Raw genomic sequence first — 24,506 nt, 5'->3', positions numbered from 1 at the left:
TGGAGTAACCACGCCCTCTTTTGGAGATCCCACCCACCATGGCCTGCAGCTATGGTACCTACTTGGAATGCTTTGGAGAAAAACAAATATAAAAAAGAACAGAAGAAAAGAAACTGGATCCAACTAGATTCAACACTGGTTTAATTCATTGTAACTCTGGCAGGATTTGCTTATTCATACAGAATCAGGTTGTTCAGGTAGCTCAAGAAGTAAACAGGACAAAAGCCTTGATGACACTCCCATACATTTCAAGTTATTTCACAAGTAAATGAATCATGTTTATTTGCATAAATCTGTCCCTGCAGTTCACACCCTTCCCAGTAGGTTGTCACTCAGCACGCCCTGGATTCGAACTTGTGACTCCAGGTGTGGTAGTCAGCATCTTTACTCGCTGAGCGCTGCTGAGGATTCACTCTATTAGATGAATTCATACCACTCAGCCCTATAAGAAGGATATTCTGTAAACCCAAGGCTTGTAAAAAGATTGTAGGAAATCTGATTGTATTCCTCAATGAAACAATAAACTGGATAGTTCTGAGAATGGAGCCTTTTTGCCATTGTGGTGACTAGAGCTTTGGCATAGCCCTTCCCACGATGCTCGGGATGTGTGTACAACATTCCTATGGCACAGTAGTCATACAGCAGCACCCAGGACACAGGCTGGTTGTTCTCATCTGTAATGCAGCATGTGGGGAAATGGCTGATGAGATTTAGGATGTTCTTGTAACCTTTCTCATCCCCACCATATTTCCAAGCCTTGTTAACTACATCGACATGTGACACATTGAGAACTGACACTCTGAACAGGTGACTGAGGAAGAAAACAAGCAAAAGATTGCATCAGCAAACTTTTATTTAAATCTGTATTATACAAACACATATTGATACACGACTACATTGGTTCATGACATGACCTTTTAAAACAGATGTTTAAATAACTGAGATTAGCCTCTTACCTGTTCATGAGCTCAGGTAACTGGTTTGGCTCAGGTAATGTCATAAGGTGCACTAAGCTAGAGCCTTTCATAGTGACACCCCGAGAAGCAGCAATTTCCTTCATCAAAGGAGAATGGCTTACATCACATCCTAGAATTAATATAATTCAAATTACCAAAAGTAAAATTAATTAGTATTTTTCTTTATAAAATGAAAACTCATACCTGCTATTAAGAAGTATGTGCTCCAGTCAACTGCATTTTCCACACCCAGCATTCTTTTCAGGACTTCTTCATCTGTAGTGAAAAGAGTCACCGTCTTCTTAAAGTCTTTTGCTCAACCATTCTGTTTTTGCAGACAAACATTTTTGATGTTGACAAACAAGTGGTTCATTTGGACATTGGGAAGATTAAAGCTGAAGTATGTAATTTCTGCAACACTAGTGCCACCAAACGGAATTGCAAAAATAAACGTTTTCAGAACAGCATTCTGAATGCACACCTTGATGGCAGTTGGTCAAACTAAGAGATAGTCCCGCCACCATAACATTGTTGGGGCAGGTCTAAGCAGGTCGCTCAAAACAAACAGAGGAATTTTCAAAGTGCCACAGAGACAGTGCTTACAGTTTTCGAGAAATTAACCAATGATTGGCTTACTAATAGTTACTTTTTGCAAGCTAGGATAGAAGAAAGTATTTCAACACAGCAAAAGTTACATACTTCAGCTTTAAAGGTACACTCAGTAACTTTTTTCTTTGTGGCATCTTGGACTTACACTGACACCTAGCGGCTTGGATGCAGCATCGTTTAAAATCAATAGTTTTCAGTTTCAAATGCCATTGTAGAAATTTAGAATTCAGTCAGCCATGATTACTTTAATCAATGAGTGAAAGTGTCAAATATCAGGATGGTTACTGAGATTCAGCGAGTAGTATTCAGCTGGTCATTTGATTCTAACTTAGCAGCCCCCATGTGTGACCCTCTCCATGTAGAATAAAACAGCTTTTATAAGGTTATTGTTATGATGGGAGTCTTCATTTTAATGTGAGTGGTCAAGATTTCCTATGTATAATGCAAAATTACAATTCATGTCTTTAGGAGTTAAAAAATTACTGAGTGCACCTTTAAGGCTAGTTTTGACTTGAGTGAATATTTCTTAGGGAAGGTTTATTGTTGAAAGTCTGTTTACAGGCACATATGTGCCTATAAACATGTTGTCACACATATATGGGGTAGCTGTCTTGGGGCAGTTATATATTAGATGTGTAAACTGGACGTTTCATCAAGATACGATCTTATATAGATTCTCTTGGCCTGCGAGCCGATATGTGCCGATACTTCAAAGTCTGCCGCAATTTGATTATGATTTGATTCGATTCAGGGCCCTGCGATCGATATTCCGATATTATGTGCCTATTTTACACAATCAATAAAAAAAATGTTGCCCTCAAATGCAACCAAAATATAATTTGAATATTTTATTGAGCTCTCTGAAAAGTGCAAATTTTCTATCCACATTGGGACATCCACAACAAAATAAGGTACTTAGATGTTTAAAAAAAATTATACAATTAATAATATAAAAAAATAACGTCACACACAAGTGATCATCAATCGTTTGATTACAGCTTATTTTTCAGTTTAATCCAATCCAAAGAAGCTTACTTACTTGTTTCCAACTATCCATGTTATCACAGTGTGTTACAGTTAACTGGGATAAATGTTAGTAAGAGTGTTGATGTGTAGATGTGTGAAGTCTTATAACTGATGCTGGAGCTGAGCAGGTGTTTCTCTTTAGTGCTGTTCAGAATGTCAGAATGTTTTATTAATGAATGTAATAAGGTTGCTTCATTGCCTGACGGAAATGCGTACGGACGTGGCTGACATGAGAGTAATAAAATAATGGTACATCTTAAAAAAATGACTATATCGATATATACGTGTTGTATAGATAACAATGGATCGTTGGTTATTGGATCCCTAAATCAAATCACCCCTAATATTACTTTTACCCTTGTGACAACTTCCCCTTGTTACAACTAGTCCTGGACTTCCCTAAAAAGTTTTGGATTGTTAATAAAATGGATCTTATATGTAATCTCACCTTTGGATCTGGTCGAACAATGATTGTGGAAAAGGCTGGCCACGAGTCCACCAATACCTCCAAAGTGTGTGGTTTCCCTCTGTTTATAGTGAAAAGAAATCCATACACCTGAAAACATCAGGGTTTTGATTAAGTGTGTCAAAAAAAAATACAATTTAACAGCATTCAAAGTTACACTGTTTGCACTGACAACACAAAAGTCATACTCACCTTTAAGGATTTAGGCAAGTGCGCATATAAAGTGGTCTCTGCTATCTTTAACTCGTCTGAATTTAGAGTTTTCATATTTCACAGTAAATGTATAAATCCGCTTTATAAAGATTTAATCTGTAAAGTGAAAGAGAAACAAATTTTGCTAGAAAGAGTTGGCAACACTTCAACTCTTCACTATCTTCAGATCTGATCAAATACAGATATACAAAGCGGAAACTTGGTCAAATGTGTTATATTTAACCAGTCCCGGCTCCACGGGGAGGAGCTTGGCACCCAATCAGGACCTTAGCCCAACTTGGCCCCACCCCCCATAAAAACCAATCACTAAACTGGTGTGATGTTCAATTCAGCTCCAGATTTTCTTTTTCTTTTTTTTCTTTTTTTAAGTGTAGGATGTCGAGACAATAGCCTTAGCCTCATTCACCTCGCTACCTTTGCATTAACAAATGTGCTGAATGACAAGGCAATATTAATAACGATACTGTCTTTTTAACAGTCAGTGAACATATTACTAAACATATCATTAAACAAAGCACAACATGCACAGATTTCTTATTCCGAAAGGACAAAATAAAAGCACTTTTGCTCACCAGAACACAGCTACCACCTCCTCCGTTTGCGGCAACGAGGTCGGAGAAATAGTTGGGTCAAGTTCAACGGCATCTTAGGATAGTGTCAAAAAAACAATTACACCTACACAAAAATGCAGTAATTTTGTCCCAAGTGATTTAAACAAGGCAAATCCTCATCAGCCGGCTCTGAAATCATACCCCTGAACTCTTCTCGGAGGGAGGGAGAGATGTTTTTCGGCCGCTTGGTATCAGCCATGACCGTGGCTTGAATATTCTGTAGAGCGCAACGCATGCTTCTGTTTTCCATGTCAAGTATTTGGTGTTGCTTTCTCCGAGAAGGATACTTTCATTTTGACTGGTTTTAGAAACTGGAAAGCAGCATTAGAACGCGACCGTGGTCTTCAGAAACATGCTTGTAGCCAGGCTCATTTACAAGCCTCAATCACGTGGGCAGAATTTCGCTGCCGACAGGAGTCAGGGGAAACCGTAGCATGTTTACTCGGCCCCAACAGATAGAAAAGAATCGATATTACATAAAAAGCATGGCAGGTGTTGTGAAATTTTTAGCAGTCATTGAGCTTCCAATACGTGGAGATCGGGAAACATTTGACAATGAGGAGGATTGCAACTGAAGCTCTAAGGTGACAGATGTTAAACATTGTTGATACAGCTGTATCAGAGATGGAAAACAGGTTTTTCACAAAGAATTTAGAGCTGATGCAAGCCCTCTCACGTTTGATGCCAAAATCCAACATATTTCTTGACATTCAGCTGCTTGAGACTTTCAGTAGTCTTGCAGGGGTTGCAAAAAGTGAGCTGCATAGTGAAATTCGTGTTGCCAGACCAATACTGACCAAAAAGCTTCCAACTGATGCTGACTGTTCAGCTGTTTGCAAACACTTGCAGGAATACAAAGTTGTATTTCCAGGTCTTCATAAACTGTATGTGTCTGCCCTGGTCATGGGCATTTCTACTGCTTCATGTGAGAGCTCATTCTCCACTCTGGCAAGAATTTTTACACCGTTTCGCCACACAATGCTTCACGAGAGGAAAAAAATCTTGTACTTTTAGCTCATGAAAAATCAATAACACATGAACTGGACATGGATGAGTTTGTGACCGAATTTTCTGAAGATAAAAAAAGTTCGTCAAGACAAACATTATGTTGGCTTGAGAAAGCCTGGCCAATATTTTTAAAAGCTTAAAATTTGAAAGTTAATTTTAAGGACGTATGTATGTAGATAGATAGATAGATAGATAGATAGAAAGAAAGAAAGAAAGAAAGAAAGAAAAAGAAAGAAAGAAAGAAGTTGGAGCAGTTGGAGTGTATGGGGTGTAAAGCCACCACCCCAATTTCACATGGCCAACCTTACTACAAATTGCTGGAGCCGGGCCTGTATTTAACCGTAACTTAAGAGCGCATTGAACATTTAATCGAATACCGTGATTCTATTGTGACACGTTCATTTTTTTACCCTACCCGTTTTATGAGAAATCCCGCCCTTGACCTCAGTACAATCTATACAAACGACTTCTCAATTCTCCAATCGCAGACCGCCTTCAAGCGGCAGAATTTGTCAGCATACTGTTGGGTAAAACAAGTGTAGAAAAAAGCAAAAAAAAAAAAAAAAACACATGCAGTCAGAGAGTAATGACTTTACACTAAAAGATGAATACTGCTATATGTTTTGCTATGCTTTTCTGCAGTGTAATGCCTGGCCTTTTTGTGTGAATTTGTGCAAGAATGGGAAAACATTGACACACATGATTACGTTTTAATCATAAAATATATAATAAAATAAAATATCTGTCTCTATAATGTTTTTACTGGAGTAATTTACTCTCCAACTTAATTTCAAATGATATTTTGTTTTTATTTTACCATATTACAAGAACAAGACATAAGAAAAATTCCCAGTTTACTTCATTTTTGTTAAAAAAAAAAAAAAAAAAAAGGCAAAACATGATACAGTAAATCATACTGTGTTTGAACATTACTGCCAACACTTCTATTAAAATGTCTTACAACTACAATCAAGGCAGCAATTTTGCAAAGGTTTATTTTATAGGCAGAGGAAAAGTATACTTGTGTTTAGCTGTATTCTGACATATATTTCTATTTTAAATGTTAACATTAAATTAAAAACATACAAATATATCTGTACTGGTACCTGCACCCCTATAACTGCTATGAAAACAGGCTACTTTTGTTCGACTCTATATTGTTTTTTGACTTTCGGTATATACATATAAAAAAATAAAAGTAGGATTTACGCTAATAGTAGGTATACATTATGATTACAGCAAGCTGTCTCTTACAATTTTTTTCACCTGTTTAAGAATATCTCTGAAAGTCAATATAACTTCTACAATGAAATTAAACAAATAAACTCAAAGCACAGACATTTTTCAATCAACCATGTTTTAATAGTAAAGAATGAACAAATATATAAAAGTGCCATTTATTATTTAGAAATTCATCAAAACTGTAGCTTTTTCATTTGAAAGAGTCTAATGAAATGCATGGTTACATGTTAGTGTGAAGCATTCTTATTTCATGATTTGTTGTTGACATCAAAGGTTATCAGGAAAAATCAGGAAAGATTTTCCAATATTAGCAAAAGCAAGTCAATTTTATTGCTGCATGAATGATGAAAATCCCCAAACTGCACTAGTAGCATGTCCTCTATGGACAGGTATTTTCAAGGACCTTAATTGAGTTCATCCATGGCTGGCTCCAGACCACTATTTTGCATTTAGTGACCTGGGGGGGGAAGTTACATTATCACACACAAGGTCAACCTCTTTAATTTGGAAAGCAAGAAACGTAAACAGATGGCCAAATATTGTAAACTGGATTCCAGTTTGTGTCTAACCTGTGCAATAGCAGGGTTCTTATGAACTGTGCAAAGGGTCTCGACTCCACCCTTTCTGCAGCTGGTTCTGGCCATTTTCACAGTGAAGATGTACTTCATGCCTGAGACAACCTAGAGTGTGAACAAGAAACATTTTTAGATATACTTGGCTCAATGTTGACATGATGTACCACTAAGAGCTCCTTCATTGACGATCTGCTTATAGGGAGAGAGCCACTTAAATGATGTCACATATGGAAGTAAGGTGGACTTTAAGTAGCTTTTTTATTTTTACCTTAAAATATTAGTACTGCTGAAGACTGCAGAAGTTGGCAACACTTTCTGAACATGTGTACTACATATCATACTTGAACCCTTACAAATATTTTGTTCTCTTATGTAGGCTACTGTAGCTTATAATATTATAAAGTGTTTTGTTGCTCTCTTTTGACATTTCTTTGAGGGAATGTATTAAGATGGAAAGTAGGAACAAATGAATGGTTACTGTAATATTATTTAACAGCCAATTTAACTATAACAACACCTCATTAAATGCCAGAGAAACGTATCATGTCCAAAACAGGCCCGTAAAACCAGCTATATCACCTATAGCCTACTTAAACTATCATGACAGTCATTCCGTTAAGGACGCTATTTGTTTTTTAGTAGGGTACATGTTTAACACTGGCCTGTGATTTACTGTCGTTCAAATGTTAAAGAGGAAAAACGAGTAAACGTAGGAAAAATGTACTTACTTGTGTTTGGACCTTGATGACTTCGGAAACCTGACGCACATACGCATCATTGGTTTTTCTGTTGTACTGGACCACTGCGAACTTTAACGCATTCTGAACGTCTTCATCATTCATGTCTGCATCAACAAGGCCTCCAACCAGCATGGAGCTCGCCACGGCCAAGATCACCGCGAAAACCGGGACAATCATCTTAAGATACATGTTGAATTTATGTCTGTATTAAATGATTCCAAACTGTTTGATTCTCTTGGTCTGTCGATGGACAGAGACAGCGAAGTGAAAACTGCGGTCTGAGATTTTATATAAACAATACGTAATTCGCTACAGGGCTGCAAAGGAGGCGGTGTCTGCGGCTCTACCAATCGCAGTTGTAGGCTGGTTAAGTGCTTTGGAAAAATTTCTAAAATTTTGACCGAGCTCCTTGATTTTGACATTGTCAGTAAAATAATATTTTGTTTTGTTTTTTTACGCTTTACGAAATTCACATAACAAATGTAAGAAAGAATAGAAGAAAAAAAAAAGAGAAAACATTAACAGAAATAAACTAATATAGCCTAGCCTATGGTTGTTTCTTCAACTTCATGTCCCATGTGATTTTTTTTTATTTTATTTTTTTTAAACTAACAGATTTCCACTTTTATTTTTTGTTATATGAAGGTCACATTAAAACTGACTTTTTACCATGCCTTTTTCATTTATTTTTGGTACTTTTTAAATGTCTTTTATTTTATTGTTTTAGCCTTGTCCAAGACTTTCAACATTAAACTATGAAAATCCATTTTATAACGTGTGTAAAACTACAATACTCTAAACAAAAAGTTAAATAAACATAATCAGTTTTAATATTTCTTGTTTAAAAAAGACTTTTTCAAAAGGTTAAAAAAAAAAAAAAAAGGCTTTTTCAAAAAGTAAGAAGTTGTGGAGCAAACAATTTCACCCCTAATAAAGTTTTTTCAAAAGTCATTGTTTTTTAAAAAAATAATACAAATAAAATAAATAAATAAATAAAAAACTGAGACATGTGATGTGTGTAGAAAACAAAGATCAAAGTAAATATCACTTGTGAGCAGAATATTTTTTATAGTGCGTCATTTCCAATCAAGCTGTAATTTTGTCAAAATATGCCAAAAGTGTGAAAATTTTATTTATTTAAGTGTATTACAGGATGCATACAATGTTAGCTATAAAATTAGCCTTAGCAAGACAAAGAAGTCTGTTGTTTTATTTTTAAAATGTTACAGTGCATCCGGAAAGTATTCACAGCGCTTCACTTTTTCCACATTTTGTTATGTTACAGCCTTATTCCAAAATGGATTAAATTAATTATTTTCCTCAAAATTCTACAAACAATACCCCATAATGACAACGTGAAAGAAGTTTGTTTGAAATCTTTGCAAATTTATTAAAAAGAAAAAACGAAAAGAAAAAAAAATCACATGTACATAAGTATTCACAGCCTTTGCCATGACACTCAGAATTGAGCTCAGGTGCATCCCGTTTCCACTGATCATCCTTGAGATGTTTCTACAACTTGATTGGAGTCCACCTGTGGTAAATTCAGTTGATTGGACATGATTTGGAAAGGCACACACCTGTCTATATAAGGTCCCACAGTTAACAGTGCATGTTAGAGCACAAACCAAGCCATGAAGTCCAAGGAATTGTCTGTAGACCTCCGAGACAGGATTGTATCGAGGCACAGATCTGGGGAAGGGTACAGAAACATTTCTGCAGCATTGAAGGTCCCAATGAGCACAGTGGCCTCCATCATCCGTAAATGGAAGAAGTTTGGAACCACCAGGACTCTTCCTAGAGCTGGCCGCCCGGCCAAACTGAGTGATCGGGGGAGAAGGGCCTTAGTCAGGGAGGTGACCAAGAACCCGATGGTCACTCTGACAGAGCTCCAGCATTTCTCTGTAGAGACAGGAGAACCTTCCAGAAGAACAACCATCTCTGCAGCACTCCACCAATCAGGCCTGTATGGTAGAGTGGCCAGACGGAAGCCACTCCTCAGTATAAGGCACATGACAGCCTGCCTGGAGTTTGCAAAAGGCACCTGAATGACTCTCAGACCATGAGAAACAAAGATTGAACTCTTTGGCCTGAATGGCAAGCATCATGTCTGGAGGAAACCAGGCACCGCTCATCACCTGGCCAATACCATCCCTACAGTGAAGCATGGTGGTGGCAGCATCATGCTGTGGGGATGTTTTTCAATGGCAGGAACTGGGAGACTAGTCAGGATCGAGGGAAAGATGAATGCAGCAATGTACAGAGACATTCTTGATGAAAACCTGCTCCAGAGCGCTCTGGACCTCAGACTTTGGCGAAGGTTCATCTTCCAACAGGACAACGACCCTAAGCACACAGCAAAGATGACAAAAGAGTGGCTACGGGACAACTCTGTGAATGTCCTTGAGTGGCCCAGCCAGAGCCCAGACTTGAACCTGATTGAACATCTCTGGAGAGGTCTGAAAATGGCTGTGCACCAATGCTCCCCATCCAACCTGATGGATCTTGAGAGGTCCTGCAAAGAAGAATGGGAGAAACTGCCCAAAAATAGGTGTGCCAAGCTTGAAGCATCATACTCAAAAGACTTGAGGCTGTAATTGATGCCAAAGGTGCTTCAACAAAGTATTGAGCAAAGGTTGAGAATACTTATGTACATGTTTTTTTTTTAATAAATTTGCGAAGATTTCAAACAAACTTCTTTCACGTTGTCATTATGGGGTATTGTTTGTAGAACTGAAGAAAATAATGAATTTAATCCATTTTGGAATAAGGCTGTAACATAACAAAATGTGGAAAAAGTGAAGCGCTGTGAATACTTTCTGGATGCACTGTAAAAATTTTATTTCTAGCTATAAAACACAATAATTAATTCCAAAAGCCACGACCACAAAAGCAGATACTGTTTCGAGATACTGATCAAGTTAACATTTTGACTGTTCAAAATGTTGTTGCTCCTTTGACCATCTACATTTATGAATGCAACATTAACCTAAAATAATAAATCAATTGAGCAGCATTGTCATGATATTTTGTCAGCTGGAGAGGTTTTTGTGGTATCTGGTTTCGCTGAGATCTCAGCACAGGAGTGGTAAAATGACTCACCAGTATATGCATAGCAAGGACAGATTTATTAAACCACAGACAACAGGCCATAGAGACCTGCAATTATCTAATTGGGAGGGTGACTTTAAAAACAGAATTGGACCTGCTGCTTTTGCATGATTCAGAATCAACTCAGACAAAATGTTCTTTGTTTTTGTTTGTAATTCAGCAATTGCAACAGAAGCTCTTTTGTTCTGCATTTCCAATTTTCAAATGTCTCAGACGGGACCGGATTGCAAAATTGATAATCTCTTAATGTTGAATACGCTGCCAATATCTTGCTGTTACTGCAATTTTGTAGATTTGGCTTGAACAATCCCCCCTGGAATCTACACCCCTGGATTCATTAATCAAAACTTGCATTCATGGTAACTCTGACAGGAATTGCTCATTCATATAGAATCAGGATGCAGGATATTTTAGCTCACTGAGTAAACAGGATTGATACTGATCCAATTTATTGACAAGTATCAGATGTATGTCTTCTTTTTCCAACAAATGTACAAAAACTTTATGTACATAAATTATACACGCTATAACATATACAATAATACATTTTTTAATTTTGTATGGTTTGGAAATGATAGTAGGCTGCTATATCCCCCCTTCATATTATCATCAGTTGACTCCACGTGTGAAGTCACCTGATACAGCCTTTTCCAAACCACATAACTTTAATATTATGATAATGGTACTATGGAAGTATACTAACCTACTAATAATTCAGAGGCAACTGCAAATGAATGACCGACATGTAAGAGTCATGAACTCAAGGACTCCTACTGCTCACCACCATAGGTCCCTCTCGCCTGAGTCTGAGGGCACCTTGAACTACACTTCCCAGAATGCCAAGCTGGACTGATTACTCTCACACCTGTCCCCTATTTAATAGACTATTTAAGCGCTGTTCAAACAGTAATCATTGCGAAGTCTTGTTTTGCTCCTGCTAATATTTCTGAGCGTTTACCTCTGTTTATACTGCCTGCCTGTCTGTGTTTGACTTCTGCCTGTTTCCCACCGTTTGATACTCTGCTGCCTGCCTTATTTACCCATTGTTTACCTGGACTCTTATTGTGATTGTTTGCTGCCTGCCCTAACCATTGCCTGTTTATTACTACGTCTCTCATCTGCCTATGCTGTTCCATTACTGGTGATTTACCCTGCCTGTCTGTTTATGAGTTGCACATTTACTATTAAACCGCATATGGATCTGAACCTCTGTTCTTGACTCTGTGTTACAGTAAAGTTAATGTCGAATAGCATGCATTTTAAAAACAGGCTACTAGATTATCTAAGCTAATCTTTTTTTTTTTATTTTTTTCTCAGTTGACTGTTGTGTGATAACTTCTTCACTGGACTGGAGGACTTTGGAATGTTGCACAAAACACCCATGTTATTTCCCAAGTCCAACACAGCTTTGTCGGGAAAAGGCACTTTACATTTTACGTTCATTATGCATTTTGAGGACACTGTTATGCAGAAAACTGAAAGTATCAAGTGAGTAATACTACAGAGAACTAAATGTAGAGTTCAGAAATGCTAACAGTCTCATAGCCTACTATTTGAGGCATTGCTGTTGTGAAATTTGTCTTAGTGTCACGACACACACAGACACAGATGACAGGTTTAACCCAGATGCGGGAGCTTTATTGGAAACATTGAAATGGTAAGTAAACAGAAATGCGAGGAGTTGGGAACTTATCTTGGTGATAACTGAGTTTGTGATCACTGGGAGCACACAGGCGGGTCGCTACTCCAGGAAGATGAAGGACGATGATGGCATTTGGGAATATCATGGACGCGGGATTCACGGATGAGCAGGTTAGCTTCACTTGGGAAGTCCGAGGAGCGGGTGAGTCTGAGTTCCTTGCGGAGACTAGACGTGGATGAAGTGGCGGGGTGAGGATTTATAGAGGTGATGATTGAGTGCAGGACTGGGCTCAGGTGTGAGTGATTAGTGCTTCAGGGAGAGAGACCAGAGTGTGGAGTGAGAAAGGGAGTCCAGTGTGGATGATTAGTGCTTCAGGGACAGAGAGCGGAGCATGGAGTGAGAGAGGGACTGTGTCTTGTTTGGAAGGCTGCATGCTAAGTAGGACGCATCCTTTGAAGGTTGCAGTATACCAAGTGTCCTCCTTTAAACAAGCCTCGTTTAAACGGGACGGCCTTCGTAGGACAAAAGGAAAAGGAACATAACATGGTTGATATGACAGCACGCCACTCTTTAACAAGCGCCAGCGTTTTGAGTGAGAAGGGAACAAAGTCCCTTTAGAAGGGAATGTATGAGGTACATTTTAGGAGTTTTAGGAGTTATAATGATGTAAAGAGAAAAGAAAATAGATTTTACAGGTGTACTTTTAGTCTAATACTTTATTTTAATTATATATTAATATAATTATACATATTATATACTCTGCATCCATCTACTGAGATACTTCAACTTGGGAATTAACATTCCTTGCATTTGAACATCATATTTACGGGCAAATTGGTGTAATATTTTTTAGACAGTTCCGTTGAAGCAAAGTATTGTGGGTTATGAGTGCCCACGAAGGATACACCTCCCCCCCCCCCCCCACACTAAAGGGTGACTCTTGGTGCCCAAAGATGGATGAGGAGGGCAGGAAGAAACAGATGATAGGGAAGGATCCAGGAGGCTATTATGAGGCCAAGGAGGAATTGGCGGATGATCCAGTGGCCAGGGAGGAGTCTGTGGATGTTCAGGAAGCAAGGGTGGTGTCCGTAGGAGCCTGGGAGGCGACTGCAGGGCAGGGACTGGGTCAGGAGGCCTGGGAGGCGGCCACAGGGGAGAGACTGAGTCAGGAGACCTGGGAGGTGGCCACAGGGCAGGGACTGGGTCAGGAAGCCTGGGAGGTGGCCACAGAGCAGGGACTGGGTCAAGAGGCTTGGGAGGTGATTCGGTCACAGGAGGTGGAGACTTTGGAGGCGGGGTCATAGGGAGATCCAGAAGCAGAGCAACTGGAGTAGGGGTTGGAAGGTTGGAGACTGTGGTGAAGCAGGCTGTATAGTAGGAGGTGGAGTTCCAGGGATTGAGGGCAGAGCCGTGGAAGACAAACCATAGAAGGCGGAGCCGTGTGAGGCGCGAGGGGCAAAGCCATGGAAGGCAGAGTCACGGGAGGCGGAGCCATGGGATGTGGAATCACGGGAGGTGGAGCCATGGGAGGCTAAAGGGGCGGAGCTGTGGAAATCGGAGCCAGGGAAGGCAGAGCCACGGAAGGCTCGAGGGATGAAGCCATGGGAGGCTCGAGGGACGGAGCCAGGGCAGGCAGAGCCACAGGAGGCTTGAGGGGTGAAGCCATGGAAGGCAGAGTCATGGGAGGTGGAGCCTGGGAAGGCAGAGCCAGGGAAGGCAGAGCTGTGAGAGTTTCGAGGGGCGAAACCGTAGCAGGCGGAGCCGTGAGAGGCTCGAGGGGCGAAGCCATGGAAGGCGGAGCCATGAGAGGCTGAGCCAGGGAAGGCGGAGCCATGGAAGCTCGAGGGGCAGAGTCATGGAAGGCAGAGCCATGGAAGGTGGAGCCGTGGGAGGCTCGAGGGGTGAAGCCATGGAAGGCGGAGCCATGGAAGGTGGAGCTGTGGGAGGCTCGAGGGGTGAAGCCATGGAAGGTGGAGCCGTGAGAGGCTGAGCTAGGGAAGGCGAGCCATGGAAGGATCGAGGGGCGGAGTCATGGAAGGCGGAGTCACGGGAGGCGGAGCCATGGGAGGCTTAAGGGATGAAGCCATGGGAGGCGGAGTCACAGGAGGTGGAGCCAGGAAAGGCGGAGCCATGGGAGGCTCAAGGGGTGAGGCAGTGGAAGACGGAGCCATGGGAGGCTCGAGGGATGAAGCCATGGGAGGCTCAAGGGGTGAAGCCATGGAAGGTGGAGCCAAGGGAGTTGGAGCCGTGGAAGGCTTGGAGCAAGGAGCCATGGATGACTGGGAACTAACTTCCGTGGTCGAGAGCACAGGCAGAGACTGGGGAATGACCACGTGGTTGTAAGCACTGGCGGTGACTGGAGAATGACCCCCGTAGATGCAAGTGCCTGCATCGACTGAGGGGCAGGAGTCCCTTTCCTTCTCCTCCTCTTCCAGACAGCTGAGAGCATTGTTGTGGGGATGGTCGAGGCTACAGGCATTGGCTCTGGGACGGTCGAGGCTACAGGCATTGGCGCTGGCTCGTTTACCGTGGCAGGCATTGGTGCTGGCTCGTTTACCATGGCTGGTATTGGCGCTGGCTCGTTTACCGTGGCAGGCATGGGTGCTGGCTTGTTTACCATGGCAGGCATGGGCACCGGCTCGTTTACTGTGACAATACTTTTACAGCATTTATTAAAGGATTAGTTCACCCAAATTTGAAAATACTTTCATGATTTACGTACCTTTAAGCCATCCCAGATGTGTATGACTTTCCTTCTTCAGCAGAACCGAAGTGAAGATTTTTATAAGCACATTTCAACTCTTTTTGTTAGGGAGATGCGGATCGATCCTAAAGTATCGATATTTTATTATTTGTTACCATGAACATGAACAATAATCATAAGCTTCAAAGTGAAATAAAAAGGATTAGGCTATGTTAACAAATACTTGTGCAGGATGGGAACTATTTCTTCTGCCGTTCATCTTAACATGCATGCTGAAAGACACAAGCAGACAAGTGCTTGAGCCGTCACAAGATTTGTTCAAACAAGAGGGATCAGTGCCTTGTAGAGGTAATGACAGAAAATCAGAGAAACAACTTCTGTAGTAAATTCACACTAAATAACAACATATGAGTTTGTGTGACCTTTGTTACAAGTGTATTATTGTTAAGTTAAAAGTTATTAGAACATTGATAATGTTCTGTAATTGTTGTTAATAATTATAAATAAAAATAGTTAACCATGGTTTTACTAAAGTAATATTTTAGCAGTAACCATGGATAATTGTGTGGTAACTATGGTTTAACTAAATACCATGGTTAAACTATAGTTACTGTAGTAAACCATGGTTCATTTTTTGTAAGGGTAAACAAAACAGAAGTCAAATAATTTTCTGTTTAGGCTCATAAATGTAAAAAAAAAGAATGACTTGAATTATGATTAAACATAATATTTTAAATACCCATTTTATCCCAAAAAGATCTACACAACACAAAAAAATCAATTTAATAGAGGTATCGGTATCGACGATATGGGACTTGAAATTATTGGTATCGGATCGAAAAGAAAATAAGTGGTATCGCCAATCCCTACTTTTTGTCCATACAATGCAAGTATACAGGTGCAATCAGGCTGCTGGCTATTTGACGGTCCAAAGGGCATATTTAGGCAGCATAACAGTAATCCACATGACTCCAGTCGATCAATTAATGTCTTCTGAAGCAATTCGATAGGGTTGTGTAAGATACAAATAGATAATTAAAACATTTTTAACTTTAATTCGTTGCTTCTGGTCAGCGCTGGGTTTCTGTTTGAAATGACCTAATCACATGATGGTTGTTCCTCTGTTGTATACAAAGTGCGCGCTTCCGACTTCTCGTGAAAATGCGCCATTGCACTTACATCACTGATGCATTGACTGCTGGCAGGAAGCAATATTTTAAAGTTAATAAAGTTTTAATTATCGATTTATTTTTTACACAAACATATTGATTTGCTTCAGAAGACATTGATTGATTGACTGGAGTCATGTTGATTACTTTTATGCTGCCTAAATATGCCATTTAGACTGTCAAACAGCCAGCAACCTGATAGTTATGTGTCACATATGCAAAGTAAAGGAATTAAAATCTTGAAAGATCCCACACATCCTGCTAAGTGCCTGTTAACTCCTCTACCTTCAGGTAGACGCCTCAGTGCAATTAAAGCTAAGTCCACACACTTCCTAAATAGTACTTACTGTAGGATTGTTCATGTTTTAATTCCTCCAGGACTCACACATCTGTACCTTATACCATACAATGAATGGCTGTCTTCTTATGTTGTACCCAGTGGTGCGTGATGTTGATTTGCTATTGCACTTATGATGATATTCTCTGTTTTTTTGTTTGTTTGTTTTTTCTCTTTATTGTATGTCATTATTGTTGTGAGCTCACCGGTAAAAATCGCAGACAACTATGTTGTTTGGCAACAAAGTATTGATTGATTGATTAATACTTGCATTGTATCAAATCAAATCAATCAAATCCCTTTATTGTCACTCAACCATATACACAAGTGCAACAGTGGGTGAAAGTCTTGGGTGCGGTTCCAAGCAACATAGCAGTATGACAATTACAATAAACATCTGATTTACACATAACACAGTTTACACATCTGTTACACAACACAATATACACCTAATATACAATATACAGTATACACAAAATAAGAAGACTGTAATCAGTGGAAATGCACAAAAAGAGCTGAAATGTGCTTCACTTCGGTTCTGCTGAAGAAGGAAAGTCATGCACATCTGGGATGGCTTGAAGGTGAGTAAATCATGAGAGGATTTTAATTTTTGAGTGAACTAACCCTTTAATCTTGGTTATAGTTAATTTCTACATATTCTAGTAAAAAAAAATTTACATTAAAAGTTGTACAGTATATGTTAACATCTGTTAATGCTTTATGAACTAACATGAACAAACAATGAAAAATAGTATTCTGATAAATCAACAGAAGATTGATAAAAACTGTAAAATGTCATCGTTCATTAATTCATAGTACCTAATGCAATAACTTATGTTAAAGAATGGAATCTTATTGTAAAGTGTAACCTTCTTATGTTATAACTGATAACTGATGAAAGTTGATTTTATAAATTTAAGCTGAAGCTAGAAATTTTACATGCTTTGCATTTTACAAGTGATTCTTCAGCCATCATTATAGTCTACAGTAGAAAAGGCAGATAACTGTTTTGTACTTTTAAAACCTTGCAGAGAAAAAGAGTGAATTGTAAGTCCTGATGTGGACTCTGGCCTAATCAGACCAATGCAGATAATAATAATATATATATATATAAAAAAATGCTTATAATCTCTGAAACCAGTTTTGAAATTTGTTACTTTGACTTTTTGACCTCTAGTGTCTGTATTACGTCCTCTCAGGAATAGATGTGCATTTCATTCACGTGAGGCCTGTTCAGACACCTGGACAGAAAGTTGCCCCTCTTGTGATGGTTCATGGCTGGCCTGGTTCTTCTACGAGTTTTACAGGATCCTGCCTTTGCTCACTGAGACCGATTCAAATGTGGTCTTTGAGGTCATCTGCCCCTCCATTCCAGGCTATGGCTACTCTGAAGCTCCACATAAAAAAGGATACTGTAAAAGCGCAGACATAACTTTTCACAGAAAACTAATGGCGTGATGGCATAGAGATAATCTATAGTTTCAACATCGTAAAAATGTTCCACTAGATGATCTTTCATATGGAAACTGGAGAGTATATTAGAGTTATAAGAGAGTTATTTCTGTTATTGAACTTGAAGGCTTTAACTCTTTGGACGCTGCCAGGATCTTCCATAAGCTCATGGAAAGATTGGGATTCACTCATTATTACGTGCAAGGGGGAGACTGGGGAGCCCTCATTACAAGCAACATGGCCCAGATGAAGACTGAGTAAGATTCCAAGATTCTAATCACTATCCTTTTCAGTTAATTCTAATCCCATGTCACTTCCCTAATGCAGATAAATGGATTTTATAAGTTGTAATTGTCAGTTAAAAAGGCTCTTTGTTTTTCTTTGATGAATAAGGTGTGTTTGTGGTCTTCACTTGTACATGATCAATGTTAGGACAAATGGCCACTTGTTGGTTGTTACAAAACATTTATACAGTATATGCAGATAAAATGACATAAATATTGTCATTTGATACATTTTAGAGATTAATAAAATACATGTTACTCAATAACTGTACTTGGATGCACAACAAAGTAGCACATGCACACACACACACACACACTGCAAAACCTGAAAGATATGTTCAGTTCAATTATAATTGAGTGGCTTTGTCACTTTTTTGTTCCATTACAGAAAGTTCAATCTAGATGATTTCCTAACAAATGTCATGATCTACTGGACTACATGTTCCATCATTCCCTCAATGCGTTTCTACAAAGAGAACCTGAAGACAAATCCCAGTATAAGGGCGGACAATGAGTAAGTCAAAACAAGTTACGAATCCTTTAATCATATTGCGATGGTCTACATTTTTATTTAAACTTTTTTGAGTTATTTCTTTTATTCTGAATCTGACATTTAAATTTAAATATATATGATACAGATTTGGATGGTGTAAACTTTTAAATCAGGACCAGGGAAATTCAGACAAAAATCTTTGCTCTTGCAAAAAAATAATAATAATAAATAAATTATGGCTCTTCTAAATTTATGGTAAAATGGTCTGCACTTACATAGCACTTTTTTTAACCTTAGCAGTTTTCATGTGCTTTACACTGTGACTCATTCACCCATTCACACACACGCACGCACACCAATGACGGTAGAGCTGCCATGCAAGGTGCTAGCCTGCAATTGGGAGCAACTTGGGGTTCAGTGTCTTGCCCAAAGACACTTTGGCATGTGGATTCATGTTGGCTGGGAATCAAACCACCAATCCTGCAATTAGTGGGAACCTGCTCTACCACCTGAGCCACAGCCGCCCCATGAATCACCTTGGCACACTTAATCCTTTGCAGCCGTTTCATAACAGATTAGATTTTTATTCCTTAACTTCTTTCCCTTTAAGAACAAAGGTGTTTGTGCCCACTGGCCTGGCTGCCTCATGAGCTAGTCCACTGTCCTAGGTCTTGGACTGGAATGCAGTTTAGGGATGTCCGCTCTTACACCTACATACCTCGAGGGGGACATTTTGCTGCCTTTGAGGAACCCCAGCTTCTGGCTCAAGACATCATGCAGTTTGTGGAGAAGGTGGAGAGTAAAAGGCACAAATAATAGCTGTCAGAGAAACAATTCATTTATTGATTATGGTTCTAATTACATTGCATTTATGGTATTAATGTTTAGATGTTAAGTTGAATATTAATCCCTTAAGATGTTAAAGTAACATTTAGTAGTAGAGTTAGAAATGATGTTTACGGTTCTGCTGATGTGTGTATAGGCCTTGAGAAGAGAACTCAGAGAGCTTTCTCTGAGGTGCCAAGTTTCTAAACATAGCATAAGGATTTGTGGTGCATTCACACACATTATCAGAATCATAAGGGTCAATATGTCCTGTTTCCATCCTAGGCATGTTGTTTTTTTAAAGAAATGTATTGAAAAGAATGAATTGCAGCCAGTAAATTAGCTGGTTATTGCATGCGCTGTCTGCACTGGTTTAGCGCCTGATTCGCTGAAGGAGTTATGCAGATCAAATAATGGCGCAAGTGTGCCCACAAAATCTGTGACGAATGCAATTTGCACATGAAATTCTGATGTTGCGAGCCAGTTCTGAGCACTTTATAGCAAAGAATGCATCAGACCACCATTATCTGAAACACTCTGCCAGGACTGTACAGCATTACTCCACTACTGTGGTCCAGACACCTGAATTATCTCTTTAACATGCCAAAAGTGTGCTTCACTACACCGCGCATCTGGATATATGGCAGGTTATAATGTCGTTTTCATTTGATCATTATTTGATGAATATGCTGATATGATCGGTAGAAAATGTACACAAACATCTCTTTTAAATAAAAATAATTTTACCGCCTGCTTTCATATGGCAATATTAGCACGATGTACATTTTTGTGAATAAAGCGCAGTCTATAATAAGCCTTATTTACAGAGAAAACAGGCGTGGTTGCGTTGAAATAAATGACAATGACTTAATTTGATTGCACCTGCTTAAACTTGATTGGGAGTGGTTGATCATGAATAAGACACAGGTTTTTGCGCTGAAATACCACTCGCAAAAGTGGCGCAACTATTTAGTTTATTAGCTTCAGAGTCTCTTCGGCGCTACAAAAAATCCTATTTGCTTTGAGTGGCCCGTCCAGCCAGACATGGCAACATTGGCTCGACCAGTGGCATAAGTTTGGGGTGGGACTATCTGTTTGTTCATTCAATGGTAGACAGAGGGAGTGTTCGAAAAAGCCATCCAACAATGTATATTTTGCTATTCCCTTTGGTTGCTATATTGGCACAGAAAATCTTAAGTTAATTCTTTGAAAAGCAAGGTTTACTATTTAGGAATGATGTGGTTTTAAATGAACTGGTTGAAAATACAAGAAGTTCTGAATCAATAATTTTGCAGATTTGTTGCATGTTGCTTTCGAAAACAATTATAAGGAGTTTAACTGTAAGGACACTTTGAAGGGCAAGAACATATTTGTGAAGTTTCAGAAAGTAACATCTTCAGTTTTTAAGAAAAATATTTGATGGTACATTGTTCATTTGGATATCCATGCTACAGTCATCAGTTTGTATCATTTCATCAAGATTTAATGAACCCTGGCAAGATTGAATGTTCTTTTATATGTCAATTGAAATAAAATGATAACAAAACAAGATACTAAAGAAGTACAAAGATGTAGCACCAAATGGAAGGTGAAAAGCTAAATTGCATTAATTTCATTTAAAAAAAATATACAGTACTGATTTACTTAATGTAAAAACACAATTCATTAATTTCTCAATGGGTAAAAACTAACATATACATTCATCAGTTTAAAGAAGCTGCCTTTCAGCAGATAGTTTTAATTCATAATGACTTGAGTTTGTTGTCCTAACCTTGCTCAATGGTGCAAATGGTAAAAGAGCAGCATAATCATCACAGTAACATTTCAGGTCCTGGGTCACTTCTACTTGAAGTAAACCTGCAACTCATTAGGTTGTTAAACATTAGAAAAGCACTGTAAAATAGAGCTGGTTAAAGGTGGATCATATGATGATAATGTAAATGTAAACTTTGCATAAATAATCTGAGGTTTTTAAAACACAAAAATTCACACAGAATTCTGGAATTAAGCATAATAATAATAATAATAATAATAATGAAACAGCCCATATCCTTTTGGGGCAGTAATACAGCGATCCCTGAGAATGGAGTGAATTGTATTACAACATTCCCTGAAAACTGTCACCCTTTATTCCCTCTCTTTGACATTTAATTTTCTGGTCAGTTTATTATTTACAGAAACCTTTGACAGTGACAGGGGCCTGAAACCAAATATAGTCCTCCAGGTCTCCGTTACATTTGTGTGCCTCTCCAGTGAGGGACAAATTACTGCCTAAGTAGATGACCTTCCTTTTCACCTTTGTGGGAACCCTAAAATCTATTTTGGGTTTAAACCCAGTCACGCCACAATCCCGGTGACCCAGAGCCATGACTGTGGTGCTCAGGAGACGAACAGACTTTGCATCTGACAGCAGGTCGGCCACAATTAGCGTGCGGAAAAGCTGTCTTAGACAAGATGAAGTCCTTACACTGTTTTCCCCAGCCCCAACAACCAATGCTTCCAAGTTGACCTCATACAGCTCATTGGGGAGGATGGTAGATCCCCCCAGCATAAAGAGCACACGGGGAACATGGCTAAGAGAGAACAGTGTCTCCAGGTGGGCCAGCACCTCGTCCAGCTCCTGCAACGTCCGCTGGAACCGGCGCCAATCCAAGCCCCCTGATGTCTTCACAGGCCGATGGTTCACCATGTCTTCTGTCTGAGAGAAAGGAACCAAAATGTCACACCAAGGAAAGTCATTCCAGACACAAATGATATCAGTACTGAACAAAATATAAAAGAATATAAGCAAATAATAAAGGTGTTGTTAAAGGGATAGTTCACCCAAAAATGAATATTCTCTCATCATTTACTCACACTCAAGCCATCCCAGATGTGTATGAGTTTCTTTCTTCTGCAGAACACGAAGATTTTTGAAGAATATTTCAGCTCTGTAGGCCAATACAATGCAAGTGAATGGTGACCAGACCTTTCAAGCGCCAAAAATCACATATAAGGCATCATTAATCCATAAGACTCCAGTGGTTAAATCTATGTCTTCTGAAGTGATATAATCACTTTGGGTGAGAAACAGATCAATATTGTAATCCGTTTTTATATATAAATCTCTACTTTGACATCCAGAATGTGAAAGAAAAAGTGGAGATTTATTGTAAAAAAAGAACTTAAATATTGATCCGTTTCTTACCCACACCTATATCACTTCTGAAGACATAGATTTAACCACTGGAGTCATATGAATTACTTTTATGCTGCCTTATATATTATTTTTTGAGCTTGAAAGGTCTGGTCACCATTCACTTGCATTGTAGGGACCTAGAGAGCTGAAATATTCTTCAAAAATCTACATTTGTGTTCTGCAGAATTAAGTAAGCTATACACATCTGGGATGGCACGAGGGTGAGTAAATGATGAGAGAATTTTCATTTTTGGGTAAACTTTCCCTTTAAAGACACAAAAGTACAATAAAAGTAGTCCTTGTGTCTTTAAAGTTTAAATGTTTTGGTGTGTGATAAATATATCTCTCAGAGGCCCAGCGTAGCAGAATTGCAACGTTTGTTTAAAGCAATTAAAAAGTCCCTAATTTTGTTATTATTAAAATTGTAAAATAAATAAACAAATAAAAGCACTACACATAACCGTAGCTGACACTCTGAACTGGATCACAACATGAGGGTAACTTACAGAATTTTCATTTTTGGGCGAATTACTCATTAAATTGGATCTTATTTCACAAAATGTTACTGGGACAACAGTGAAAAACAGTCTGCTCTTTGTGAACACATATGAGGCCTTCAGTCCTACCTGTGTGGAATTATGCTGTTGTTTCTGGAGGAACACCATTTGGTCATACGTCATAGGCAGCTGTTGCCTCTGGTAAAGGACACACTTAAGAAGCTCACAAACAAGTCTACAGCAACCATCCTGTGTGATACGCCCTGGGAAGACAACAGTCACTTGTCCCTCCTCTCTTGCTCTCCTGAATATTTCCTCATCATCAATATGGTGTGCAGCCACAGCAAACGATTCACATTCCCTCTGTGAGCCAGAAGCAGAGGCCAAAGTGTCTGTCTGCTGGCAACCTTGAAATAAAAATATAAGCCACTTACATGCCATTCAGTACATGCCAAACAACAAAATCAACATTTCAGAGATTTTCAGTCACTGGTGACTAGTTTAGACAGACGTATTATACATTGAGATTCAGATGGCTGGTGTTAAACTATTACATTTAGTTAAGATAAGCATGAAATACAACCATTTGGCAAGACTACTTACTTAGATCATGATGATCACCTCTATATCCTGTTCTTGAATCTGTAGGGCAATTTCTATTTTCTTTTTCATCTGACGTGTTAAAAGATTCCATCTTACTAAAGCTATCCAACAGACACACATTTTCCACCTTAGACTCGGGATCATCGACATGGCACAAAATGTTCCTTGCCATCTCTCCATCTGATGGAAACTTGAACTCATCTTCCTGAGTTGTGCATTGATTGATCTGATTAAGTCTGTTATTGGAACTTTCTGCGGTGCTGCTGTATTTGATGACAGTCATGTTTGCACTCTCAGACTCTCCCTTCCTCGATCCCTCTTCCATTTTTCACTGTTTGAATTTACCTAACAGTACTGCATCATGGGAAACACGGGAACCGGAAATATAGAAAAGTATAATAAAAGTCCACATCTTGCTCTGATTTCTTATTGGTTTCTCTGTTAAATTTATTTGACTATAGAACAAGACATAATCATTTAATTTATACTTGTATTGATAAAAACATACAAAAGTATTCTCTAGTTTAATTATGTATATTTTTGTTTCCTTATTTGGATTTTACACAAACCGGCCCAATGACGCCCTCTACAGTTACTTTTCATATAATCTCGTTAGGTAACTGGTTTTTTTATTCAGTAAATGTCAATTTATTAGATTATAGACATTAAACATTATATAATAAGGTAGGATACAACACTGGGGCTAAAGACACCCCTTAATGAAGATGTGCTTTATTTCTGGTTGCATCAAGTGTATCAAGATTG

General features: G+C 38.9%; 3 protein-coding genes and 1 pseudogene across 5 annotated transcripts; 1 reads left to right on the top strand and 3 right to left on the bottom strand.

Annotated features, from left to right (window-relative positions):
* Nucleotides 1-133: 133 nt before the first annotated feature.
* LOC127412392 (glycine N-acyltransferase-like protein 3) lies at nt 134-5,293 on the bottom strand. 3 transcript variants are annotated; one of them, XM_051648707.1, is made up of 5 exons: nt 3,250-3,268; nt 3,040-3,147; nt 1,161-1,232; nt 957-1,086; nt 134-811 (listed from the first exon to the last, which is right to left on the bottom strand). In XM_051648707.1, exons 3-5 carry the CDS (start codon nt 1,210-1,212, stop codon nt 418-420), a joined length of 576 nt encoding a protein of 191 aa, XP_051504667.1. In that variant the 5' UTR covers nt 1,213-1,232; nt 3,040-3,147; nt 3,250-3,268; the 3' UTR covers nt 134-417. The 3 variants fall into 3 exon arrangements, with proteins under 3 accessions (XP_051504667.1, XP_051504665.1, XP_051504666.1); XM_051648705.1 differs by having other exon boundaries at nt 3,040-5,293; XM_051648706.1 differs by lacking the exon at nt 3,250-3,268 and having other exon boundaries at nt 1,161-1,281; nt 3,040-3,160.
* Nucleotides 5,294-6,229: 936 nt separating this feature from the next.
* LOC127412394 (cystatin-like) lies at nt 6,230-7,770 on the bottom strand. Its single transcript, XM_051648710.1, has 3 exons — nt 7,435-7,770; nt 6,701-6,811; nt 6,230-6,588 (listed from the first exon to the last, which is right to left on the bottom strand). The coding sequence occupies exons 1-3, from the start codon at nt 7,633-7,635 to the stop codon at nt 6,511-6,513; spliced, it is 390 nt and encodes a 129-aa protein (XP_051504670.1). The 5' UTR covers nt 7,636-7,770; the 3' UTR covers nt 6,230-6,510.
* Nucleotides 7,771-13,152: 5,382 nt separating this feature from the next.
* On the top strand, nt 13,153-19,454 carry LOC127411694 (epoxide hydrolase 1-like; annotated as a pseudogene).
* Nucleotides 19,455-19,476: 22 nt separating this feature from the next.
* On the bottom strand, nt 19,477-24,090 carry LOC127412389 (MAD2L1-binding protein-like). Its single transcript, XM_051648703.1, has 3 exons — nt 23,742-24,090; nt 23,268-23,545; nt 19,477-22,161 (listed from the first exon to the last, which is right to left on the bottom strand). The coding sequence occupies exons 1-3, from the start codon at nt 24,064-24,066 to the stop codon at nt 21,631-21,633; spliced, it is 1,134 nt and encodes a 377-aa protein (XP_051504663.1). The 5' UTR covers nt 24,067-24,090; the 3' UTR covers nt 19,477-21,630.
* Nucleotides 24,091-24,506: the final 416 nt, after the last annotated feature.

This window comes from Myxocyprinus asiaticus, chromosome 21, assembly GCF_019703515.2.
Source record: "Myxocyprinus asiaticus isolate MX2 ecotype Aquarium Trade chromosome 21, UBuf_Myxa_2, whole genome shotgun sequence".
Classification (NCBI taxonomy): domain Eukaryota; kingdom Metazoa; phylum Chordata; class Actinopteri; order Cypriniformes; family Catostomidae; genus Myxocyprinus; species Myxocyprinus asiaticus.
Note: the sequence above shows the minus strand (reverse complement) of the source record. Positions and strands in the feature narration are given on the sequence as shown.